The sequence below is a fragment of the Neodiprion lecontei genome, chromosome 2 (assembly GCF_021901455.1).
Source record: "Neodiprion lecontei isolate iyNeoLeco1 chromosome 2, iyNeoLeco1.1, whole genome shotgun sequence".
NCBI lineage: Eukaryota > Metazoa > Arthropoda > Insecta > Hymenoptera > Diprionidae > Neodiprion > Neodiprion lecontei.
This window is the reverse complement of record NC_060261.1, coordinates 31355647-31378269: the sequence shown is the minus strand read 5'-3', so window position 1 is coordinate 31378269 and position 22623 is coordinate 31355647. Positions and strand designations below refer to the sequence as shown.

Sequence of the window (22623 nt, the reverse complement as noted above, 5' to 3'; positions counted from 1 at the left end):
TAGAAATCCCGTGGTCGTACATCAATCCTATATATCCCAACCATGGGATAGTAGGAACAGAAATTATTAAATATAAAATCGTGCGAACACAACTGTGATGAGCTCGAACGTGAACCAAACCTGTGATTGAACAAATCCATCGATCTATCTCGAAATATAAAATTCTCCAAAACCGCAATCTGATTTTCAGCACATGTCTTACAGTTCCCGGAGCAACCTGACAATTTTGTAACGTTTTTATCTGCAGGGAAACATGAAGCAGCACATGCTGACTCATAAGATACGCGACATGCCGCCTCATCTGTTCAGCGACTCGAAATCGGCCGGTCAGCAGCAGCAGCAACAGCAACAGCAGATCGTACAGGAGCAGGAGACGTCCAGGAGTCCGATGTGTTCCGACGACTCCAGCTTGCCGCCGCCACCTCCACCCCCACCACCTCCACCTCCGCCGATGCCGCCACTCGCCATGGAGTCAGCTGTCCCCGTGAAGAGATCACCGCCAGAAGGTGATTTACCTGCGCCAAAAAGACCGCCCAGTAAGTGGAAAAAACACCCTTCTTCGCTTCGAGTTCGCGTTGCGGACGTGACGCGTTCAAAGATGTTACATTGTTTTTGTTTTGTTGCGAAGAAATATAGAGGAAAGGAAAGATGATCGTTATTACCGATTTGTTGAAGCAAGGCTTTAACTAATACACATTTTCATTTCTGCGTACATTTGATTTTAAGTACGATTTATACCGCTTATACTCACTCATTAAAAATCTTTCTTCTTTACCCATTTTCCCGCGTCTAACATCACTGACATACTGACATACAGCCTGGTGCCTGGCTATACATGTATCATACGTACATATTATACATATAATTTTTGTATACCCAAAGTCCACTTGAGAATGGTATGTTTTAACGAATTTTCCGAAACGATGCCGAGCGACTGCCACGGCAAAGTCCACTACCTTCAGAAAGCTTGGAAGCTGCAGGGTGAGTTTAGCGTCAGTGTGTGTGTTCGCAGGCATGTCCAGCAAGCATTTGTGCCAAGTTTGCAATAAGAACTTCTCATCGTCATCGGCCCTCCAGATCCACATGAGAACACACACCGGTGACAAACCGTTCCGATGCACCGTCTGTCAGAAGGCCTTCACCACCAAGGGAAACCTCAAGGTAGTTTTACCGCTTATACCGCAAACTTTGTTCTATCTAGCTTCGATATTTCTTATAACTTTTCTCCCTCTACTTCTCGCTCTCGAATCTTTTAGCCATATAACACAACGTCTGCTTACATCTTACCAATTGCCGTTGAGTAGAGATTTTACACCCAGACCAATATCCCTGGAAGATCCAAACATGGTTACCCTTGTTGCAGGTTCACATGGGGACCCATATGTGGACGAATGGTGCCTCCCGTCGAGGACGTCGCATGTCGTTGGACCTGCCGCCGCTGCCAATCACTCCGAAAGACTCGGAGTTTCTCCAGCGGAGGCCAGACCTTTTTTACCCATACCTACCCGCACCATTCCTTAACGGTGTTCAGCAAAAGGTTGGTAATCGATTAGACCTTATCAGAATTTAGACAAAATTTGCGTAAAAGCCTGTCAATACTGAAAGCTGCTTTTACATAGCATTAGGGATGTGTTTTAACTTAAGTGAGTAATTATTGACAATAACGTTAACCATTTCACTCGATGAAATGTTTTGTCGTGTTCACGATACGTCAAATTTAGTTTCCTTCCTTCCTATTAATTGATTCTAATGAAAGCAAGTGGCTTTAGGCTAGCCATGAGCCAGCCCTCAAACCTCCCGTTCTCACACTGCAGGTTCCAAGTTAAGAGAAAAGCGAAATAATCACATCAAATTCGAATTTTTAACTACAAATTCAGGTTGAGGATTAACGATTCAAACGCTCACAGGTACTATAATCCATGAAAATCGAACAATTGTTTTTATTTTGAACTACTGTAATGGATCCACCATTACAAATTTTCTAAGTTTGACCATGGATACGTTGTCGGAGGTCCGAAAAACCTCCGACTACGAATTTCTACCAAAATTCCAATATTTTTAGATTTTTTTCCACGATATTGGATTCACCAGATTTACATTTTGCAAATCTGACTTTAGATCCGTGATTAGCAACCCGTAAAACCTGGCGATACCAATTTTCATCCAAATCCATTCATCCATTCTCAAAACCTCATCATTTATATTTTGTTTTTTGAAAATTTGTAATGAAAATATTTGAAAAAGTACAGAACCGATCGAAGCCAAAGTCTACTCAGTTCTAAGTTCAGAAAAGCCCCGTCGCTTGAGACCAAAATAATCGAAATCCGGTAATCCGTTTTCGAGGTATCGTTGGGCCAAAAAAATTGGTCACACACACACATTGAAAACTTAGCTATTCGTTTTCGGGATGAGGACAATGACTTCATTTTTTCTCTAGACTCAGAGAAACGGGCAGTAAAAAATGTCAATGAAGCTCGAACCACATACTTTTCTACAAATCTAATCTCACTTAATGCCTACACTAACTTACAACGAAATCGTACCTCCGAAACCAGAAGCTCTCACTTTACTGAGCAACGTTCCTAAACCATACGATTTCCGGTTTTAGCTGAACGAAATATCCGTGATCCAGAACAGCAACGGTCTGCCGCCGCATCATGGAGGCGCGAGCAAATACGCGGGACTTTTCGGTTCCGTTTACGGGGCGGGATTCCCGTTGGAGAAACAGCCGATGGCACCGACCAACGGGCCCCTGGGGGAGGGTAAATCGTCGTTGCCGACGGGTTCGATGCTGTTTCGAACTCCGTCGCCGTCGCATTCGCCGGGAACGCCGTCATCGAACACGGGCAACCAGAACTCGGCGAGTGTTCCTGCTTGGGGCAGCAGCGTCGTTGGGGGCGGCGGCGGCGGCGGCGGTGGCAGCGAGACGCTTCAGCGCCACTTTGAGAGGGAAGCGCCCTCGAGGTCTGACGACGATTCGACGCCTTCGGCACCGCGGCTCCCACCTCCGCCTCCACCGAGGGGCGAAGGTCTGGCAGCGTGAGCCCTTTCGAACCCGGAAAGCTCGACCCGCGACTGAGAATGAGTGTATTATCCAATTCCGGATGGAATCCGGAACTGGCGAACGAACTCTGCATGCATAACGTCTCGTTGCTCAGAAGTATTTCGCAGAGACTCGCAGCCTCGAGGACCAGGGTTCGAAGTCCCCTGCACTTGAAGCATTCGCGGCAACGCGGAGTTCTACTCCCTTATTTTTGGTTTAGTCGGTTTTTGTTTGTTTGTTTTTTTTTCTTTTTCTTCCATGCGAATGCTGAACATACGAACGGCTCGAGTTGACGTTGTAACGATGAAGACACCATGTTCCTATTATCAGACTAGTCTTAAAGTGTAAATTATCGCCCACGAATCATATGCTAGGTCTAGCTTGGCTTAGGACCCTTGAATATTTTCAAAGTTCAGGACCTGTTTAAAAGAAGTGTGTCCCTTTTTTTTTTTTTTTTTTGGTTTTTCAAATGTTTCCTTGCAATATGCACATGGTCTTTATGTCACGATCTCCATTACCCTCGATGCGAAAGTGTCCCGCATTCGTCGACTTAACGAAGCGTCGTAGTACATTGCGCAGCTCTCTTTAAGAAGTACGACTCGAAAGTCAATGTTCCTCGGTTTACGGCTTTGACGGGATTTAAATTGAAAGATTCTCTCCGTCAAGTTATTTTAATAAAATTCGACATATCCCTCTTGTAACAGCTTATAAAAGCTGCATATACCTGCAACGTCGTGAAACCGCAGAGTTGGTGACATGAAGGCCTTGTATGACAGAGACGTTTTATGTGTAAATATAACATTATATACATGTAGTATATAACATAGCGATGCATAACGTATAAAAATAAGGTGTAATCGTATCGTAAACGAGGGTCGGTACCTTGGCGCGGTGCCTAGACTGAGCTACGCCCGGCGAGGACGAGCCGTAAGACAAGTGGCGCCGCGTACGAGGGACCCTCTTTAAGACCGTCCACGAGAGTGATGGTCCCACCTAGGGTAAGTGCAGACATGTCTACGAGACGTATGATTTAATATATAAATACCATGACAAGAGTGTAACTAAACGGAAAAAAATCACACGGGCCCACACAAACACACGCACGCACACGCAGGCAAATGACACACACGCGCGCGTTGTATATTATTACGCCACTGTATAATTATCATATTTTTATTTTTATTATTATTATTATTATTATTATTATTATTATTATTATTATTGTTGTTGTTATAGGACGAGTAAATTATCAGTTTACCATGATCACGCGCATTCTGTAATCGGCGCAGTGTTTTACCTATTAGGTTATATTATTACTTGTGTGCGTGTGAATGTGCGTTTGGAAGAGAGCGTGCAGAGATAGAGAGAGTGTGAGAGAGAGAGAGTGTGTAAAACGTAGCGTGAATCTATAACTGTGTGAAAAATTTGATGATTGAGAATGGATGGCAACGATCTGCGATCATATTATACAACATAGTAGTATAAGATAATGGATATTATTATATCGCGATATGTAAAGGGCAGGGGAATTGCATGAGACGTCGGAAAGCGCTGATAATAAGGTTGAGGCGGGCTCGGCGGCACCCCTCGCTGTGATATATATGAGAGGAGCAGCCTGCAATCATTTAAACCAATGTACTTGTAAATTCTGTATTATAGCATTACCATTATCATTATTATTATTATTATTATTATCATTATCATTATTATTATTATTATTATTATTATTGTTGTTGTTGTTCTTGTTGTTGTTGTTATTGTTGTTTTTGTTGTTGCTGTTGTTATTATTTTTATTACCGTTATTATTATTAATTTGAGTGATCGATTAGTTGGAGAGTTCAATTCAGTGTAGAATCTGAAGTACTTCTTTTAATTTAAATATAATAACTCACACAAAGGAAAGAAGTATTACTTTTTGTCTAAACTTGAGACGAAAGAGAAGAATTTGGAACGTGACAATTAGTTCCACTTTTACTTTGAAGACGATTAAGAAAACACGCAATTGATTAGCCCGAATTTAAACCGTATAAAGTATCATCACATCACATTTCATTAATTAATATCCTATTCTGCGTTATAATCGGCAAGACAAAACTTAAACGGTGGCGTTAACTTACATGTATTATACCAAAACCGTGGCGCTATTGCGCAAAAGAATTGGAGTATTATGACAATATTTCTATTAATTATTTATTTTATTCGTCCGGTATAATCACGATATCTAATTATTAGGATGGTTCATTTTTTACCTTTTTTTTTTTAAGGTGCCAGTAGGAACATTTATGGCATATACTGCAAAAAAAAAAATGTTGTAAAACCTAGTGAAGCGGAGGTAGGAAAATATTTATAGGTCGCTATCAATTATTGTAATATTTTTTATTTATTTTCATGTACTCACCTTACGGACTTGTTATATATATTAGTTTATTTTTTTCGTTTCCTGATTCAATTAATCATTGTTCATAAAAATCAGAATTAAAAACAAAATAGGGACATTAAGGTGATGCGATACTTCGGTAACAAAAACGTTTATACAAATTTCTCCGAGACGTTCAATCTTTCGGATCAAAGATGAAAAAAGCCAACTGCGGAATTGTTAGACGCAGTTTGATGTTGATTGGTAAACGATTAATTGGACCACGATGCAAAAAGAAAAAACTAATATATACATATATAAGTCCGTAAGGTGTACACATAAAAATAAACAAAAAATATTACAATGATCGGTAGCGATCGCTAAATATTTTCCTACTTCCTCGAGGTCTTACGACAATTTTTTTTTTCAGTATTTGTCACAAATTTTTCAAGTGGCACCTTAAAAAAAAATTAAAAAAATAAACCACCTTCATTATCCGTCAATTTTCACAACGTTCGCGTCTGTGCGTATATATAGGTACATGATAATATGATGCGTAGAAATATAATTTCTATGATTACATAATTGTTACGTTGAATTATTTTGTTATTATAAAATATGTTATGTAGCGTATAGAAATTTTTATTAGACTCTATTAAATTGTTATTAATATTTTTTTCCTAATTTTTTTTTTTCTACTCATTTTACTTCTGCAACATGGTCGGTAAAAAACAAATTGATTCTGGTTTCAGGGTAGTAGTTTTTTTTCTTAATTTATCTGATTTTTCCAAATTGATCTCCATTTCTTACGACTCCTACAATGTAATTTACATGCCATGTGTCAATAGGCATTCTCTGAATTCATCATAATCTACGTTACAAACTATTAACATTCTTTATTTTCTTGTGTGATTTTTCACGGCCACGACACAAATTTCAGCTGTACTATTTTCTCTTCGTATTTATTATTTTTATCTTAGTATCGTTTCGGAGTGTTTTTTTTAACCATAATGCACATTGTTAGAAGATTCATTCGTTCGTTGTTCTTTCGGAAACTAGCAACGCGAAGTGCGTATAATATTTATATTATTTAAAATTTTTGAACCGAATAATTCAACCGTCTGAAAACAAACAATAAAAAAGCTAAGGAGACGGTCGAAAACAATCTCTTATAAAATAACTCCATGTGTCATGAAGTATGTAAGAAATTTTTACTCCACTATTACGACGTAATAATAATAATAATGATACTATAGTTTATAATTTTTTTTGTCAAATCACTATATACAATTGATAATCAAATCAAGGGGATATTCAGAACATACTATTGCTCGTGGAATACACTGCTACAGTATTTTCTATTCTTCTCTCTCCATACCTGTGAAGAAAAAGTTTTTATGAAAGCAATTCAGTTCAATACAACCGGCGCAAAAGTGACAAAATTCATTACAGATTTTAGGAAATCGGTGCTGGCACCGATAATCGCGACTTAATTCGACGTTCAAGTCCGGGGGTAAAGTGGATCGGATAATAAAATACGATAATTTATCTAGTGAGAAAATTCTTAATATTTAATTAAATAACGTATTCCACGAGCAATAATATACATATATATAATATATATATATATATATATATATATAATAACATTTATCTCTGCGAGCAGCTGGCGTGACAGAAAATCAATTTTTGCCTCAACTTCAAGTTAAAATCTCAGTGACGATCGTTCGAAGGAAAAATCATGAATATAGATTTGAACAAGTGCACTTTCGGCACTCGATTCACGAGCGTAGAATCTCGATAATTTGCAAAAATTCCGGAGTCCGTCAGACTGCTGCAATTACAAAAGCATATCGAAAATTTTCTACTTGCAAGAAATAATAGAAAAAATGAAATATAATTAACAAAAGACGAAAAAAAACAAAAAAAAAAAAAACAAAAAAAACCAAGAAAAATCAGAATATATTTATATGTTGGATAATAAGTAATATGACTAACTATAAATAGTCGTATATACGTGAATGAGCCCCTTATAAGATACACAGTACTATATGCATACAAACGCGTACGTAAAGAGGCTAATGATGTTAATTTTAAATTCCGCAAAAATTGTCATTTTTCTTTTCATACAGACAGTGCCACATCATTATACATTATATATAAGTGTTGATGATAAACAGTTTTACGTCATCGGGGGTAAAGAAAACCCTTCTACATGTCACGATTAAATTCACACTCTTGTGGAAACTGTAGAATTGGAGAACAGGTGAAACGGAAAAAAAAACGAGCATGTAACAACAATTGTAGCAAAGTGAAAAATTTTAACACCCACACACACACACACACACATCATACACACGTAATACATACCTATCATAATGACACACACATCACAGTCGTCCGCGCGAACAAAGTGAAAAACGATGCGTTTCAGCTAATGATATGCCGTACGATACGTTAATCAGCTGTCTGTCAGTGATTCCAATATTGAAAAAATAAGCCCATCTTCCGCTTTGTTCACACGTGCAATGCGTAACTCGACAGCTGTCTTTGCAAAAACAGTCCTTTGTCTATGTGCAATTAAAGAAAAAAAAAATGTATTGTATATAAAATAACGATAGATAATTAAGATATGAAATAAGTCATACCTACAGATATATAAATATATACAAGGCGCGTACACCTACGTAAAATACGTTTGGCATAAACATATATAATAGTAACTTAAATAAATAAGCTAGAACGCATTATTATCGATGTAAACGTTGTATAACGTAGCACTATACGTACTGCTATTATATAAGATTTATAAGATATGAGAAAAAAAAACATTCAAAACGAAAAAAAAATATATATATAATTAAATTCTAGAGACGTTTGATATTGCGCATATCGCCGAATCATGCGTGACTATACATTATATATAAGACACCTATAAACGACGCACGCTGCGTAAATCAGTAAATAATATATTTCTGCTGACTCGTACCGACGTTATACGTGCTAGGGATCTAACGACGTTTCAAACAAACGGCTATACGTATAATATCTAATCACGTATATGTATTATAGAATCCGTGAAATTCAGGTGCATGACGAACAATGATCATGATGATGAAAAATGATCGTGGTTCGCGCTCACTGTCCAAAAAAAAAAACAAAAAAAAAATGAGAAAATAATAACAATAACAATAATAATCATTGAAATAATAAAACAGTAATAATAATTATAACGATAATGATGATGATAATGATAATAATAATAATAACAACAATAATAATAACAATAATAATAATAATAATAATAACAATAATAATAATAATAATAATAATATAGTAACGCTTGTGAATGAAATTCGCTTCAAATTTTCTGTACATATTGTATAATCCGTGTATAAATATGATTATATAATTACATATATACATAATACCCTACCATTCTAGCTTATAATTACGTTAACGAATCATTATATCGATATAACTTCAATAATAAACCATTATTATTATGATGGCGAGAAATTCATAATGCTATAATACATTTCTAACCCTTATCAATGAAACAGGGTCCTTTGTGGCACTAAAGTGGCTTAAAGTGATCTTACAAAGAAGAAATCGGGATCATGAAGTGATATTATTCGTGAAAGAATTCCATCCAACCAGTGATGTGGTTCAGAGTGTTCCAGGATCAGCCACGCCGAATATTGTTCGAAGAACTATTCACTTCGAGGTCGCGATAGAGTCAGAATCATGACAGAACCGTGTTAACCTTACTGTAATTGTTCACGTGATAAATCATAAAATGTTGTGATAGAATGCAACGTGTAATGTATTACGTGATTTATCTTATAGACTTGATATAATATATAAGAAATCACCGAATAAATTACAAAAGCACAAATCATCAGATATACTTAATCAAAAATCATATAGCAACTGTACGTATAGTTTAATATATGATTTTTGATCTGATGAAGATCTGACATGTATATGATATCTGATCATTCGTGCTTTTGAAGTTTACTATGTTATATATTATTTATCGAATTTATAAAATAAAGCATATTGTAATAAATTACAGGCTGACTTCTCCCGTAACATTTTACGATTTGCCACATGAACATTTTTCAGTAAGGAATGCAATTGGTTTAAAAGCTTGATTAAACCGCGTACTGACTGTATCAGAAATTGTAGTTTGCTCGTGTGTGCGAATGGTTCAAGTTGAAGGGTAACGTGGCTTTAAACTCGGCTCTATGTCATTAATTAAAATCGTTGTACCAATAGAAGACTAATATTGTAAGAGTCTTGATTTTTCTGTCATAGGTATGTCATCACTGAAGTTTATGTTACATCAGCATTTTTAAACGTTCTTTCAAGCATTGCCGCAGAAGTGTAAAATGTATCCGTAAGCCATAACATTGCTCTGATTATACGGTCACCTGCATACTGTGAGCCGTCGCTATTCGGACCATTTTAAACTTTGGTCGATTATTCTTCGCCAAATAAAGCTTATCAACTTCGCAGCTTGCTTTTCAATGCGTTTACTGCTATATGAGAAAAAAAAAAAAACGCGGAGTCCCGGTGATTACACCGCGTGTTGTGATTGAAGACCCAGTTTCATACTCCACCGAGCAGTTTGGAATATAGCCATAACTGCACTCTTCGTGACAAGTTTTACGTTTGATAAAGAATTTGAAAATGCCTGCATGATATGAATCGTGGAAGGTTTCGTTCGTGCGTACAGTACGTCACACGGAGGAAAAGGAATTCGTGAACCAAAAAAATAGATTTTGATGGGGTCCATTCACTTCAATCCGTTATCCCTTATTTTTACTAAATACGATGACTTGAATTTAAAAATTTCGATTTAGTTACGCTAATGCACAAATGCTGCACCGTCAGACGGGAAGTTGATATGCAGTATGAAATACTGTGGGTTGATAACACGCGGTGCTTATGGCCAGTGCACGATTTGCTGTGGTAGATTCTACGCCGTAATTGTGATAGAGATTGGCTACTGGCTGGAGCGGTATATCAGCTCGGCAGTTAAACTGTGTTTCAGAAGCTGATACAAACTGTAGTCGGTAGTGTTGCCAATGGACCATCAGCGCTCGCAGTTGAAACCACGAAGGTTTTCAAATCACGTTTCATTCGGTTTAGGATCTGGAAACGAGGACAAGGGAATAAAAAGAAGTACTATCAGAGCCATTCAATTTTGACTGCCTTCGATAATCACGGTGTGATTTGGGTCTCGGGTAAGGATAGATAAGAAATACTTTCTCCACACTGTAATACATATTTTAATAGTCTGCACGAAATCACGGAAAATGTTTGCACGATTTTCGTAAAATAGATACGTGATGTAAAATTACGGTTCATTGTTGAGTATATCAGTCCGCTGAAAAAACAACTCGACAATTCGGATTTAAGCTTATCGAGATATGCCAGACGCCTGCGAAATTTAAGTTTCGCTTCTTTTTTTTTTCTTACATCTCCTAGATCATTGTCACATCTACAATAATTCATCCCGCTTTAAAATTACGACAAAGTTGTTATCGGAGTCTAAGGTATTAATCTGAATTATATATTCGGCCGGACCTTGCAGGGTATAATTAACTTCCGTCTCAACTTTCATCTGGGAACCAATGCCAAATTTTGTTATGACCGAAAACGCGAGTGATCCATGTTCGAAAGGATCCGTATGATTAGTTGACTTATGTGACAAACAGGAGTAAAACGGCCTTAGTTACATTTGAGTTTCGCATTAAACACCGTTTCTCAGAATACCAGAAACATCAATGAAATCATTTAAGATTTAACCATTTCTGCTTTGCCGATCGCTCGATCGTTAGGAATTTTTTTATTGTAATTACACAAAAATGAACAGATAACTATTTTGTCCGAAAAAGTTCGAAAATGAAAAATGCGAGTTACTTATCATCTTGCATAAATTTACGTTTGCCCATTTTATCGTAGCGAACGCGAACACTGGCACTCTCAATCGTAACTTGATTATTTATGAAAAAACTCTCGCCTTCGGAACCGTTTGGCAAAGCTGCATACGTACGAAAATCGGTACTTAAACGAAAAAGCAAAGTCTTTGATCGATCGAGTCCACCGCGACCTGCATGATGGATTTAAATAGACTCCCGATTTGCGCAATTGGTTTAAGCATTGGAAAAACTGTTTTCGAGGTATCGAATGAACGTTTGGCTCGCGTTATCACGCAGGCGGGGAATTTCCTGGAAACTGGAATGCGCACGCGCTTATTTAACATCGACCGATCCATCCCCGTGCCAAAAGCTCATCCCTATCCTGCTAGTCCGGGTTGTCGTGTCGCCGTGTTCACCGGGTTCAACCCCTCGGCTTGTTGCGTGAGCTATGCAGCAGTGAGTGAGCGAACGTTCCCAGTGACGTTCCCTTTCATCCTTGGGATAATGCAGAGGGGCTGATCGTAATATCACGTGGAAAAGCTGTATCACCCCCGAGAAGATGGTCCAGGCCATCCGAATGACGGACAATAGAATATAATTTTTCGCAAAAATATTCTGCGAGGTGCGAACGGGGTACAACCCAAAAATGCAATTGCAATTGCCGGTGAAATCTCATCCCTCGTAGATTCTTGTGTGAATTTATTCATGCCTCTTTCGTCTTCGAAAAAAATTTGCAAACGGATGTACGAATATAGTTTGTGATTTCTGTTTCTCGTTTTTCTTTTCTTTTCTTTTTTTTTCTTTTTTTTTTTCTCGTCGCAAATTTCTTTTATTTGAAATCAATTCAATTCGATACCAAGACAGACAGATTAAAGATAAACTGCTTTTAATTCTGGATCTGTGAGATGTTATTGTTTTTCATAAAGAAATTTCTATCTCGTGAAACGGCATTTCAATGATGTATGTGCTTCGGTCGATTTCGATTGGAATAAAATCGTGATTCCATGACAAATAGGTTTATCATTTATGGAGTTCTTCTATAATTAAAAACGTAGTTTTCAAACTCAAGTAAGGAGTGTTCTGGGCGGCATGCAAGAATCGAACATCGATAGGTACTACGCAAAATTTGTTTTTGCGAAACATAGAAAATTGTATATTTTTTCCAAGCACATTGAAATCAAGTATCTTTTTCTTTTTCTTGCTGAATTATTATTTTAACGAGTACAATTAGATTGAATAGCAAGTACCTGTTGTTACGTAATTCTTCGATATTTTAACGAAAATTTTTGTATTAAGAAAACGAAGATCTTAGTCGTTGTAGATATTGGCTGGTAATCAGCTGGTTCACAAGCTACAGTGATTTCGATCTCGGTAGAATTAGCAATATAGCGCGTTCGCATGTCGTATTCACGAGGTTTCAAGCAGTAGAGTCCTGTGCCAGTAACAATTATTGCGTACGTTTCTGATTCTAACAATGATTTTCAAACGAACCAACGTTCTAAATATTGTTCGTCATCTTGCAGAAAACGAAGTCGTTTAACCAGAATACACAATTTATTTCTGCACTAAAAGTTGATTTCGGTAATAAATATGCACTAACAATAAAGCAAAGACTAAAAAATTTTTAAAAAGCAAGTAAGCATTATTCAGATGTAAAAAAGTACAATGTTCATCGCTCGGTGTTTGAAGAGTAGAAATATTTACTCTATAAATTGAAACGTTTGATAGCTGGGAACATTTTCATTTTTGAGTTTAACCATATTATTATGAACAGCTTATTCAAAAATATAACAAATTCCAACCCATAGTTGTTTTAATCGGGAACATATATATTTTTCAACTAAAGCTATAAATTTCATATAGCAAAATAATTAATTTATTTGGTTTCAAAATAACAAAATTATTATTTTACTTGAAATGAGCAATTTTTCTTAAAAAGAAATAATGTCCTCTTTGAATGTTAACACTTTGAAGTACGTTCGACATTTGACTGATGATAATTTTTTCTAGGAGCGAGCAATCCGGGAATCCGAATCCGTAGTTAAAGAGGAGACATATTTGATAAAACTATTTGACCTGCAAAAAATTTTGCTGAACATCGCTAAGGACAAGGATATTTATCACCGATTGACAATTTCAATCCGCAATTGGGAGATGCAGTTCCTTGGTGATAATGCATTTAATACTACATTCAGTTCCAATTAACGGTCAGTGACTGAACCGATCAACGTTACAGCCTTAGAACCTAGACTAGCTCCGCTCCATGTTGAATAGTATGATATTTTCGGAGCCATAATTCAGATGAGTATAACAATGCGCGCTGCTGCATGTATCGCCCTGTCTGCTAGCCATTACTATTCATCGATTCTCAAAGTCAAGACGAAATGGACGGTAGTAATCAGTACAATAAGGAGGTAGGTGTACGTCCAGTATTCCTGCAGGGTCAGACAATCATTCTGGTAACACATTTTGAAACGAGTTCACATAGAGTGCGTTTGAACTTATTAAACAACTTTTGTTATCATTTTTTCAAGTTGTTTAGTATTTTAGTAACATATATATATATATATATATATATATATATATATATATATATATATATATATATATATATATATATATATATATATATATATATATATATATATATATATATATATATATGTATATAAGAGAATGTAAAGATCCTCAACGTAAAAAAATATTGTATACGATGAATTGAAAGGCCGTGGATATAACGGATATTAGACATTCATATAATATTATACGATATACAATTCGACCGAATAGACACGCGCGAATTGCAATTAATCGAAAGTATACGAGTACACTAAGCAATAAGTTTTAATGTTCCATGTTCGCACGAAATTTTTATTCGTCTTCCTTTCCTCTGCACCACTAGGTACTGTCAAGCTATAATGGAACCGTGGAAACAGAGCAACGCCGCAGACTTCTTAGGGACATGGACCAGGACGAAAATGGTTGTATACTCAATGAAACCAATGATAAGAGAGGAAATTCTCGTCTCCGGAAATGGCTTATCGGTGTACTCATTTGCCTCTGTGCTTCCCTTGTGATAGTCAACAGTTTTACATATAGACAATTCACCTTGTCTCGTTCCACACCGCGCTCTCACAATCTATTACGAGGTAGGTGGCATTAGTAATTTGTAGAAAGCAACGGATGTTTCGACAAATTATCGGGAAGAACAAAGCCAAAAACTCTTACCGACTGACAGATCAACTCATAATTAGTCATAGTTTACGATTATAGTATTTTCCATGAACTGTTCTAGTTTATTTCCATTTTCGTAGAGAATGAGATCGAGGTGGATAATAGCGAAACGGATGTGCCGGCGGGTCCGGTTCTCGGTTTCGTCGTGAAGACATCGGGCTGCCGAATTCCATCATTCGAGGTGATGGACGATAGCATCAAGCGGTACTTCCAGGGTACGACGGAGTTCCAGTGCGATGCCGGTACTCACCTACCCCTGGTGAACTCGAATCTTACCTCGCTGTTCGTGGACCCGAAAGCGAAAGCGCATTTCTACAAAGATCTCGAACCCGCGAAGTGCTGCTGGAGTAGATTCTGGAGAACGAACGGTAGTGACAACAGTATTAGGTACGTGGCAAGCGAGTGCATCTGCAGAGTCGGTTACTGCATGCTAAGATCCTTGGTTTCTTCTTCCAGCTTCGAATCAACGTGCCAAAACTTTGTTAACTCAACCAGGATCAAGGACGGGGAGTTCGTCCAGGTCAAGTGCGAGAGAAAAGGAAAAGAAGTGTACAAGGACTATCATGCGTTTGTGCCGCGTAAGGAGTTAGTCGAAAACAGGTGCGGTTCTTCACCCGCTCCCGGACCGGAGTCTGGCCGTCTCAGTGTCCTCATCCTCGGGTTGGACTCGGTTTCGAGGCTCAATTTTCACCGGACAATGCCGAGGACCGTTGAGGCGCTGCAGGGTCTTGGGGCGGTGGAGATGATGGGATACAACAAGGTCGGCGACAACACCTTTCCCAACTTGGTACCCGTGCTGACCGGGTTGTCCGAAGAGGAGCTGACCATCGCGTGCTGGACGACGAAGAAGAAGCCGTTCGACGACTGCCCTTTCATATGGAGCAACTTCAGCGCCGCAGGGTACCGCACTGTTCTCGGCGAAGACGCCTGCAGTATGACAGTATTCAACTACCTGAAGTCCGGATTCAGGAACCAGCCAACGGACTACTATTTACGGCCGTATTGCATAGCGACCGAGAACGGAATCGGCAACACGCACAAGCTGAACGCGGATCTGTGCGTGGGCACAAGAAAGACCTTCGACAATCTGTTGGCTTACTCTCGGAAGGTCGCGAGGGAGTTCGCGAGGGACTCGTACTTCGCTTTGTTCTGGCAGGCGAGCTTGACCCACGACTTTATCACCTATTCTAAATTAGGCGACGAGTCCTACCGACGGTTCATCGACCAAGCAGCCGACGAAGGTCTCCTCGAACGCACCGCCCTGGTCGTAATGAGCGACCACGGCATCAGGTGGGGCAGCTTTCGGCAGACTTATCAGGGCTACGTGGAGGAGAGGCTTCCCTTCGTGTTTACCGTCTTACCGAGATGGTGGAGAGAGAAATTTCCTATCGCTTGGGCCAACTTCAGACGAAACTCACGGAGCCTTACGACGCCGTTTGACCTCCACGAGACCCTCCAGCACATCATGAGGCCGGAGGAACTCGAGGAAGGTAAGCTCAAGGAAAGGTCAAGGCGAATATTGGGGGAGAGGAACACACCCCGCGGCCTCAGCTGGTTTCTTCCCATTCCTGATCACCGGAATTGCTCGATGGCCGGCATTACTGGCCAATGGTGCATGTGCCATCTTAGCGAGAGTACTTCGACCACTGACCCCGTGGTCCAGCAGGCAGTTGGCTTTTTGGTCGATGAATTGAACCGCCTGCTGCGAAGCTACCCTCAGTGCGCGGTTTTGAAGCTCAAGTCTATTTTGAACTCTAAAGTATGGGCTGCCCAGTCTCATAAATCGGACAAAGCTGCTCCGACGACTGATTACTCCGTTACGATTCAGACCCAGCCTGGTGACGCGATTTTTGAGGCCTCGGTTCGACATCGTGCTCAAGACTCGAACCAAACCCTCGTCGGATCTATCAGCCGATTGAACCTTTACGGTAAACAGAGCGCCTGCGTTGATGACTTTAAAATGCGCCTGTACTGTTTCTGTCCGTGATTATGAACACCGCACATCACACATATCTCATGGATGTTATATACTTTTGATATTTTATAGTATTTTAAATAAATATTATACAATGTTGAGCCGTTATTTCACGATCACGTATTTGAATTCAGGTTTCGCTCGAAGAGTGAACCCGACTATCTGGGAACAAGTTCAAATACCCGACCTACGCATCTTTGTTTTTGAAACTGTGATACAGAATTAATTTTAATTAGATACAAATGTTGACGTGTAGTAGCGTATCTCAGGTGGAAAGTTTGCCAAAGTTGTGTGGAAAACATGTTTTTACTTGTTAGTTTACTTTACACCGAATTTAAACACCGGGATAAAATCAACATGGCGGCCGTTGACACGCTTCAAATTTTGTTATGACTGTAGGATCATTTTAGGTACAAAAAAGACACCAGGTGCAATTTCATGCCTGTCGAAATAATGGCAACAGTATTTTAGTTATATTTCTTGTATTATTTCCAGTATTTCGCCGATAAGCGCTTATAAACTGGGGATTTTTTGTCGGGTCTTCGGGGTTTTTTGAAAAATGTCAACAATCGTGAGTTGGGTGATATATTTCGTTTTGTACGTCTCTTGGCGCGACTTTTGTTCTGCCAATAATTATAAGAGTTTGAAGTGTCATTCGAAAATCGTTGTATCGATTTGACTCGACCAAGAGAGGGGAGCAATTTGTTTTCTGATAATAATCGACGAGGGAATAGCATGTGGCTGCAGTCGTACAAGGTATGAATAAATAAATACTGCATTATTGATTTTTCACTTACTGCATAACTTGTGAATATCATCATGCATTGCATATATTAATAGTTGTACATTATTAATGCAAAAATTTTCTTAAGTCTATGCGTCGCAATAATTTCTGCGCATCCTATTGGCCATTCACACATCAGTAATCATAATGATACTAATAATAACTTATAAATTACACATCATCCGTTCGGTTCTTGTTCAGTAGAATAAAGATAATGAAATACATTACGTAAGGCAGTCATTATAAATTTTCTATCTCATGTTATTTGAAGAGAATTAGAAGAAATCTTTATAGCCGGCTAGGATGCTGCGACATGTGCTCCATGTATTTTTACGTTCAAAAAACATCCGTATAATTGAAACAAGACGCAGCATCATAACATGCAACATTTTCAATTAACTGTTTGTCAAACATACAAAATTATCGAATCTAATAATGAATTAACTATTTTTGTTTACATATGAATGTCAATCTTTAAACAACTTGGCGGAAATTGAACGAGTTGTAGTTGGAAATCGTAAACTATTGAGCCCTTCTTAAATAACGCCGACGGATCATTCGTTGGCGCACAATTCATGATGTTGCCTGCTACGTTATTCTTTTTCATTATTGATAATTCTCTTAATTGTTGATTTAATTTTTTTCACTAATACCCTCTTAGTCCATTGTACACTTTGTTTACAGAACCTTGCCGCAGGAGCTTCTTGATATCTGTAAGTAGAATTAGACAGTTATACACTACACTAATACAATCCTTGCATGCATTATAAAACCATAAATTATCGAAATGGGAGGTACAGAAAACAAAGTAAGTCATAACGAAGATTTTTACCTTCTTTTTCGGTTTCCGAAAATTCGGATTTTGGGAACTCTACGTTAAACGTGATGTACAAAGTACCATGAAGGTTGTTATTTTCATAATTGGGCATGCCCTCGCCCTTCTTTCGGATCCTAGCTCCTGGCCAAGTTATTTTATCCCTCTGTATGGTGACTTTGTGCCCATCTAGGTGATCGATCTCCATAGTGAACCCTATCAAAGCGTCCTGCAGAGATATAGTCACATTGGCATAAAGATCATCTTGAACTCTTTCGAAAACGGGATGCGGTTGGGTGCGTATTCTGGAAATTTAACAAAGTTTTCACATTAATACAGAAAGGCTACTCCCTGTTTGAATGGTAATCAACAGTAACATGCAGTTCTCATTGCAAACACATCCCCCCTGTCCTTTTTTGACCTTACTTGATTATCAAATCTCCGGGATCTCCATCCAAATGCGGTTCCCCTTCGGCAGTGAATCTCGTTTCCTGTCCATCCACCATCCCCGGTTCCACTTCGACTTCCAGTGTCCGTTCTTCGTTTACTAATCTGACGTTCGGACATTCGTCGCAAACTGTTTGCTGCATCATCTGGAATCTACCTGGGCCTAGATTTCGTGTTACCATTTCTTGCCTGCAGTTACACTTTCGCGTTCCCGCGGCAGCTTTCATTACTGGCTTGTTCCTTGTTATCTGCATGATCCAAAAAAACTAGATTAGAACTGTCTTCAAATCAGATGCCTTCAACTCTACTAATTTTCAGATGACCATAATAAATTAGAGGCCTAGTTATTGTGAAACAAGCTATAACATTCATAACCAGATTCGCCAAATTAATAACATTACTACAAAATTGCATTATTTTGAAGAGTGATAATATGAAACTAAGTCCACGGAGTATAATTATTATTCGAACAATCACGTTAAAATACTTTTTAAATTAGAATTGATCGAAATTATTATCAGTGATTTCAACAGACAGCCTGGAATGAAACTAATTCAATCAAAACACGAATAGTTTGAGCTAAGTGATATCGAACCTCTATAAAGTTTCCGCTATAAAGTTCTTCCAACGTCACTGGCAGTTCCATGACAATGTTTGCTCCCTTGGGGGTTTCATGTTGGTGCTGTGAATCACCGCCAAAATGAAATCCAAAGTCACCAAAGAAGCTGGCAAAGGGATCGGCATTGTTCATCATGCCATCTTTTTTCAGACACTCCTCACCACACCTATCGTACATTTCTCTTTTTTCTGTGTCAGAGAGAACCTCGTAGGCAGCCCCCAAGTCCTGGAACTTTTGTGATGAGTCCGGATCATCCTTGTTCTTATCCGGGTGCAATTCCTTGGCCAATCTTCTGTACGCCTTTTTTATTGTATGGGTATTTGCATTTCGTGATACCCCGAGGATGGAGTAGAAGTCCCTCCTTTAAATGATTTTCATATACACGTCAACGATTTGTCTTAATAAAAAGATTCGAGGTTATGTATTGGACTGCTCTCTTTTTAATAGCATAATACAAGCATTTGTGACTTAATGATTGATCGTTTTTGGTTAAGATATGATTTCGGTTTATATGATAAAATTAGACTCACCCGGCCAGTACAAATAGAACGCATAGAATTAAATTGACTAGAAATATCCTGGTTAATTGTGCCGCTGCCATCCTAGCAGACGTTTAGCTATCACCATACGTAGCGTCATGTATAAGTGCATCCACATCCAACTCTGGTCGTGGTTCTCTGTGATTGGCTTGACGCGATTTGACATAAACAAAAAAAAAACCGATAGATAAGAAACTTCGTCACACTCACTCCGTGGTGTTTCATTGTTTGGTATTTGAGCTGCCTGACGGCCTATAATAAAAAGTGAAGTGAATTACGTACTTTTCGAATAAATCTTATATTCTAATTTCGAATAATTTTACTTTTTGCTCTACGTGTTGACGTAGTTTTCATTAAGCTGGCTACCCTCTTTCATTTCGCCATAAAATACGTCGATCGGCTTATAATTAGCGTACCAGTTACCAACGGTAGATGGTGAGTCTTATCCCGGAATTATATTTACGAACACACCCCAAATGCCGTGGGTTTCCCCTTTTTATTTTCTAATAATGTATATTGATACATCCTCGTACATGCCAGTTTAAAGGGGTGTCATTTGACGCAGATATAAAAAGATGGCATGAATTCTACGATTTACTATAGCAATTTCGTAGAATCCATGCCATTTCTATGTTTCTGCGTCTAAAGAAAACACATTGTACTGTTTTTGTTCAGGATTGCGTATAGAATGCAACTGTTGAGCCCTTTTACGCGTTTGACATACGTGGACTTGGATATTTAGAGATAATATATACGTCGACGTCGAAAGCGACCAGGGCACCCCTTTAGGTGAGATCGGTACGTATGCTCTCTGCGTATTTTCAGCGGCTGATAATTTACGCAACGGTTGCTATCCCCTCTCTTGACCGATGAGTTCCAAACGTTTCAAAGTAGGGATAAGATTACTAGTAAAAGATTAATCCAGTAAGTCTATAAGCTTTTGAGTATAAGAGCACATTGTAATTCAGTAGAACGGAAACATACCTGGTATCTGATCTTGTTTCAAAATGCCACTGCGAGGAATCAAAGTTATCGAACTAGCCGGACTCGCACCAGTACCTTTTTGTGGTATGATATTATCAAATTTTGGGGCATCAGTGGTCAGAGTAGACAGAGTAAGAATTTTAATAAACTATAGTATTCAGACTATGTATTGAGAACATCAAAAGTCCAAGAAAATTGACATTATTTTTAATGAATAAATCATATGCATTCATTATAGGCTTCCAGTGAAGTGCCAAATATTGCTATTGATTTCTTGGGCAATGGAAAACGTTCTGTAGGATTAAATCTCAAGTCTAAAGAGGGTACTGATATACTGAAAAAGATGTCTCAACAGAGCGATGTTATTCTTGATCCATTCCGACCAGGCACTATGGAAAAACTGGGACTAGGTCCAGACACTCTAATGCTAAAAAACAAGAGACTCATCTACGCAAGGCTAAGTGGATTTGGACAAACTGGTCCATATGCCAAGATGGCTGGGCACGATATAAATTATGTCGGTTTATCTGGTAAGACAATCGCAAATCTTCAGAATATTTTGATATGATTTAATATCTATCGCTATAAAATAATGACTAGTAAAGCTGTTACACAGGTCTGCTTTCGCTCTTCGGTAGACACCATGAGAAACCAACTCCACCTGTAAATCTTACTGCAGACTTCGGCGGTGGCGGCTTGACCTGTGCTTTCGGCATAGTCCTTGCATTGCTGGAACGAACACGGAGTAATGAGGGTCAAGTAATTGATGTTTCTATGGTTGAGGGTTCAGCATACTTGGGGAGCTGGTTATACCGCTCGCAAGGACTTGCCGGACTATGGGGACAACCCAGAGGAAAAAATTTGTAGGGAAAATTAGGATAGATTATCATTCAAAAGACAACAAGTGTTGATTTGTTTTCATATTTTTAATTGGTTACTTCAGGTTGGATGGAGGAGCTCACTTTTATGATACATACGAAACAAGGGATGGACAATTCATGGCTGTCGGTGCCCTTGAGCCTCAATTCTATGCAGTTTTGTTAGAGAAACTAGGTCTTTCAGAAGACGACTTGCCCCAGTTTGGAGACTTTGAGGAAAGTCGTTCACGGCTGGCCAAGATATTCAAGGAAAAGACACAGGATGAATGGTGCACGGTATTTGAAGGCACGGATGCTTGTGTTACACCTGTGCTGTCACTAGAATCTGCACCTCTCAATCCACAAAATGAGGCTAGATGCAGTTTTCAAAAATCCAAATCAGGAGACATCATACCGAGTCCTGCGCCACGGCTGTCACGGACCCCTGGCTGTGATCGGACCGCAGATAAGCTTAGTCCTGCTACAGGTCAAAATAGCATTGATATCCTACTAGAATATGGATTCACAACGGACCAAATACAGAAATATGTTCAACAGGGTATAATTTATCAAAAGGATTTATCAACTAAACTTTAAATGTATTCGATATAATGTATGCAAACCATGAACAAACTTAGCCATTACACCTTTTTTTTAAGCAGATTAATTTCAAGTTCTAATGGCAGGAACTAATGTATATAATGACAGAGGCATTATCAGGAATGTAGTTATTGCACTGAGCACATTTTCATCTTTATTTGATAGTAATGTTTAAACAAAAATTAAAATTTACCAAGTGTAATTAGTGTATTCTGAGTGAAATCGTTTTAATTATACGTGATCACGTTTCAATTATACCGGTCCAATCGAATGGTCAGATGCTTGAAGAAAATATTGATTACTCTTATTGTTATCCTAGTGCGGGGATTTTTTTAAATATATTTTTATATTGTAAAAATAAGCATATAATATAAATTCTAATATATGAAATATTGTTAAGCTACATTACACATTCGCATTGAATTGTTATCAACGTAACTG

The 22623-nt window shown here is 38.4% G+C and overlaps 4 protein-coding genes across 15 annotated transcripts in view; 3 read left to right on the top strand and 1 right to left on the bottom strand.

The window, feature by feature from the left end:
* Window positions 1-4729, top strand: part of LOC107225879 (homeotic protein spalt-major-like) — a 61205-nt gene extending 56476 nt beyond the window's left edge. Inside the window, exons 4-7 of the mRNA XM_046731264.1 lie at window positions 248-536; window positions 1013-1161; window positions 1364-1537; window positions 2609-4729. Coding sequence (XP_046587220.1) covers window positions 248-536; window positions 1013-1161; window positions 1364-1537; window positions 2609-3043 — 1047 coding nt within the window. The 3' untranslated portion in view covers window positions 3044-4729. The remainder of the gene's footprint in view (window positions 1-247; window positions 537-1012; window positions 1162-1363; window positions 1538-2608) is intronic.
* A 5682-nt stretch (window positions 4730-10411) lies between these two features.
* Window positions 10412-17651, top strand: LOC107225880. 5 transcript variants are annotated; one of them, XM_015666483.2, is made up of 5 exons: window positions 10412-10651; window positions 13340-13743; window positions 14232-14478; window positions 14644-14950; window positions 15020-17651. In XM_015666483.2, exons 2-5 carry the CDS (start codon window positions 13714-13716, stop codon window positions 16548-16550), a joined length of 2115 nt encoding a protein of 704 aa, XP_015521969.1. In that variant the 5' UTR covers window positions 10412-10651; window positions 13340-13713; the 3' UTR covers window positions 16551-17651. The 5 variants fall into 5 exon arrangements, with proteins under 5 accessions (XP_015521969.1, XP_046589113.1, XP_046589114.1 ...); XM_046733157.1 differs by having other exon boundaries at window positions 10413-10651; window positions 13340-13496; XM_015666484.2 differs by lacking the exon at window positions 10412-10651 and adding an exon at window positions 11699-11951.
* LOC107225870 (dnaJ homolog shv) lies at window positions 17320-19893 on the bottom strand. The gene is made up of 5 exons (XM_015666466.2): window positions 19733-19893; window positions 19179-19563; window positions 18563-18831; window positions 18155-18441; window positions 17320-18033 (listed from the first exon to the last, which is right to left on the bottom strand). Exons 1-5 carry the CDS (start codon window positions 19801-19803, stop codon window positions 17969-17971), a joined length of 1077 nt encoding a protein of 358 aa, XP_015521952.1. The 5' UTR covers window positions 19804-19893; the 3' UTR covers window positions 17320-17968.
* Window positions 19894-19941: 48 nt separating this feature from the next.
* LOC107225883 (alpha-methylacyl-CoA racemase) lies at window positions 19942-22587 on the top strand. 8 transcript variants are annotated; one of them, XM_015666490.2, is made up of 6 exons: window positions 19942-20176; window positions 20417-20539; window positions 20713-20856; window positions 20964-21255; window positions 21342-21588; window positions 21669-22586. In XM_015666490.2, exons 3-6 carry the CDS (start codon window positions 20749-20751, stop codon window positions 22177-22179), a joined length of 1158 nt encoding a protein of 385 aa, XP_015521976.1. In that variant the 5' UTR covers window positions 19942-20176; window positions 20417-20539; window positions 20713-20748; the 3' UTR covers window positions 22180-22586. The 8 variants fall into 8 exon arrangements, with proteins under 8 accessions (XP_015521976.1, XP_015521975.1, XP_046589124.1 ...); XM_015666489.2 differs by having other exon boundaries at window positions 20710-20856; XM_046733168.1 differs by lacking the exon at window positions 20417-20539.
* The last annotated feature ends 36 nt before the right edge of the window (window positions 22588-22623 follow it).

What these genes read in the sequence shown, in the direction of transcription:
- LOC107225883 (XM_046733168.1), top strand. Translation starts at nt 20,749, where the DNA reads ATGCCACTGCGAGGAATCAAAGTTATCGAACTAGCCGGACTCGCACCA. An exon ending in CAGTGGTCAGAGTAGACAGA is followed by an intron (nt 20,857 to 20,963) that starts GTAAGAATTTTA and finishes CATTCATTATAG; the next exon opens with GCTTCCAGTGAAGTGCCAAA. An exon ending in AAATTATGTCGGTTTATCTG is followed by an intron (nt 21,256 to 21,341) that starts GTAAGACAATCG and finishes GCTGTTACACAG; the next exon opens with GTCTGCTTTCGCTCTTCGGT.
- LOC107225870 (XM_015666466.2), bottom strand. Translation starts at nt 19,803, where the DNA reads ATGGCAGCGGCACAATTAACCAGGATATTTCTAGTCAATTTAATTCTA. An exon ending in GTTCTATTTGTACTGGCCGG is followed by an intron (nt 19,564 to 19,732) that starts GTGAGTCTAATT and finishes AATCATTTAAAG; the next exon opens with GAGGGACTTCTACTCCATCC. An exon ending in ATAGCGGAAACTTTATAGAG is followed by an intron (nt 18,832 to 19,178) that starts GTTCGATATCAC and finishes TGGATCATGCAG; the next exon opens with ATAACAAGGAACAAGCCAGT.
- LOC107225880 (XM_015666483.2), top strand. Translation starts at nt 13,714, where the DNA reads ATGGACGGTAGTAATCAGTACAATAAGGAG. An exon ending in GTAATCAGTACAATAAGGAG is followed by an intron (nt 13,744 to 14,231) that starts GTAGGTGTACGT and finishes CTGCACCACTAG; the next exon opens with GTACTGTCAAGCTATAATGG. An exon ending in GGTAGTGACAACAGTATTAG is followed by an intron (nt 14,951 to 15,019) that starts GTACGTGGCAAG and finishes TTCTTCTTCCAG; the next exon opens with CTTCGAATCAACGTGCCAAA.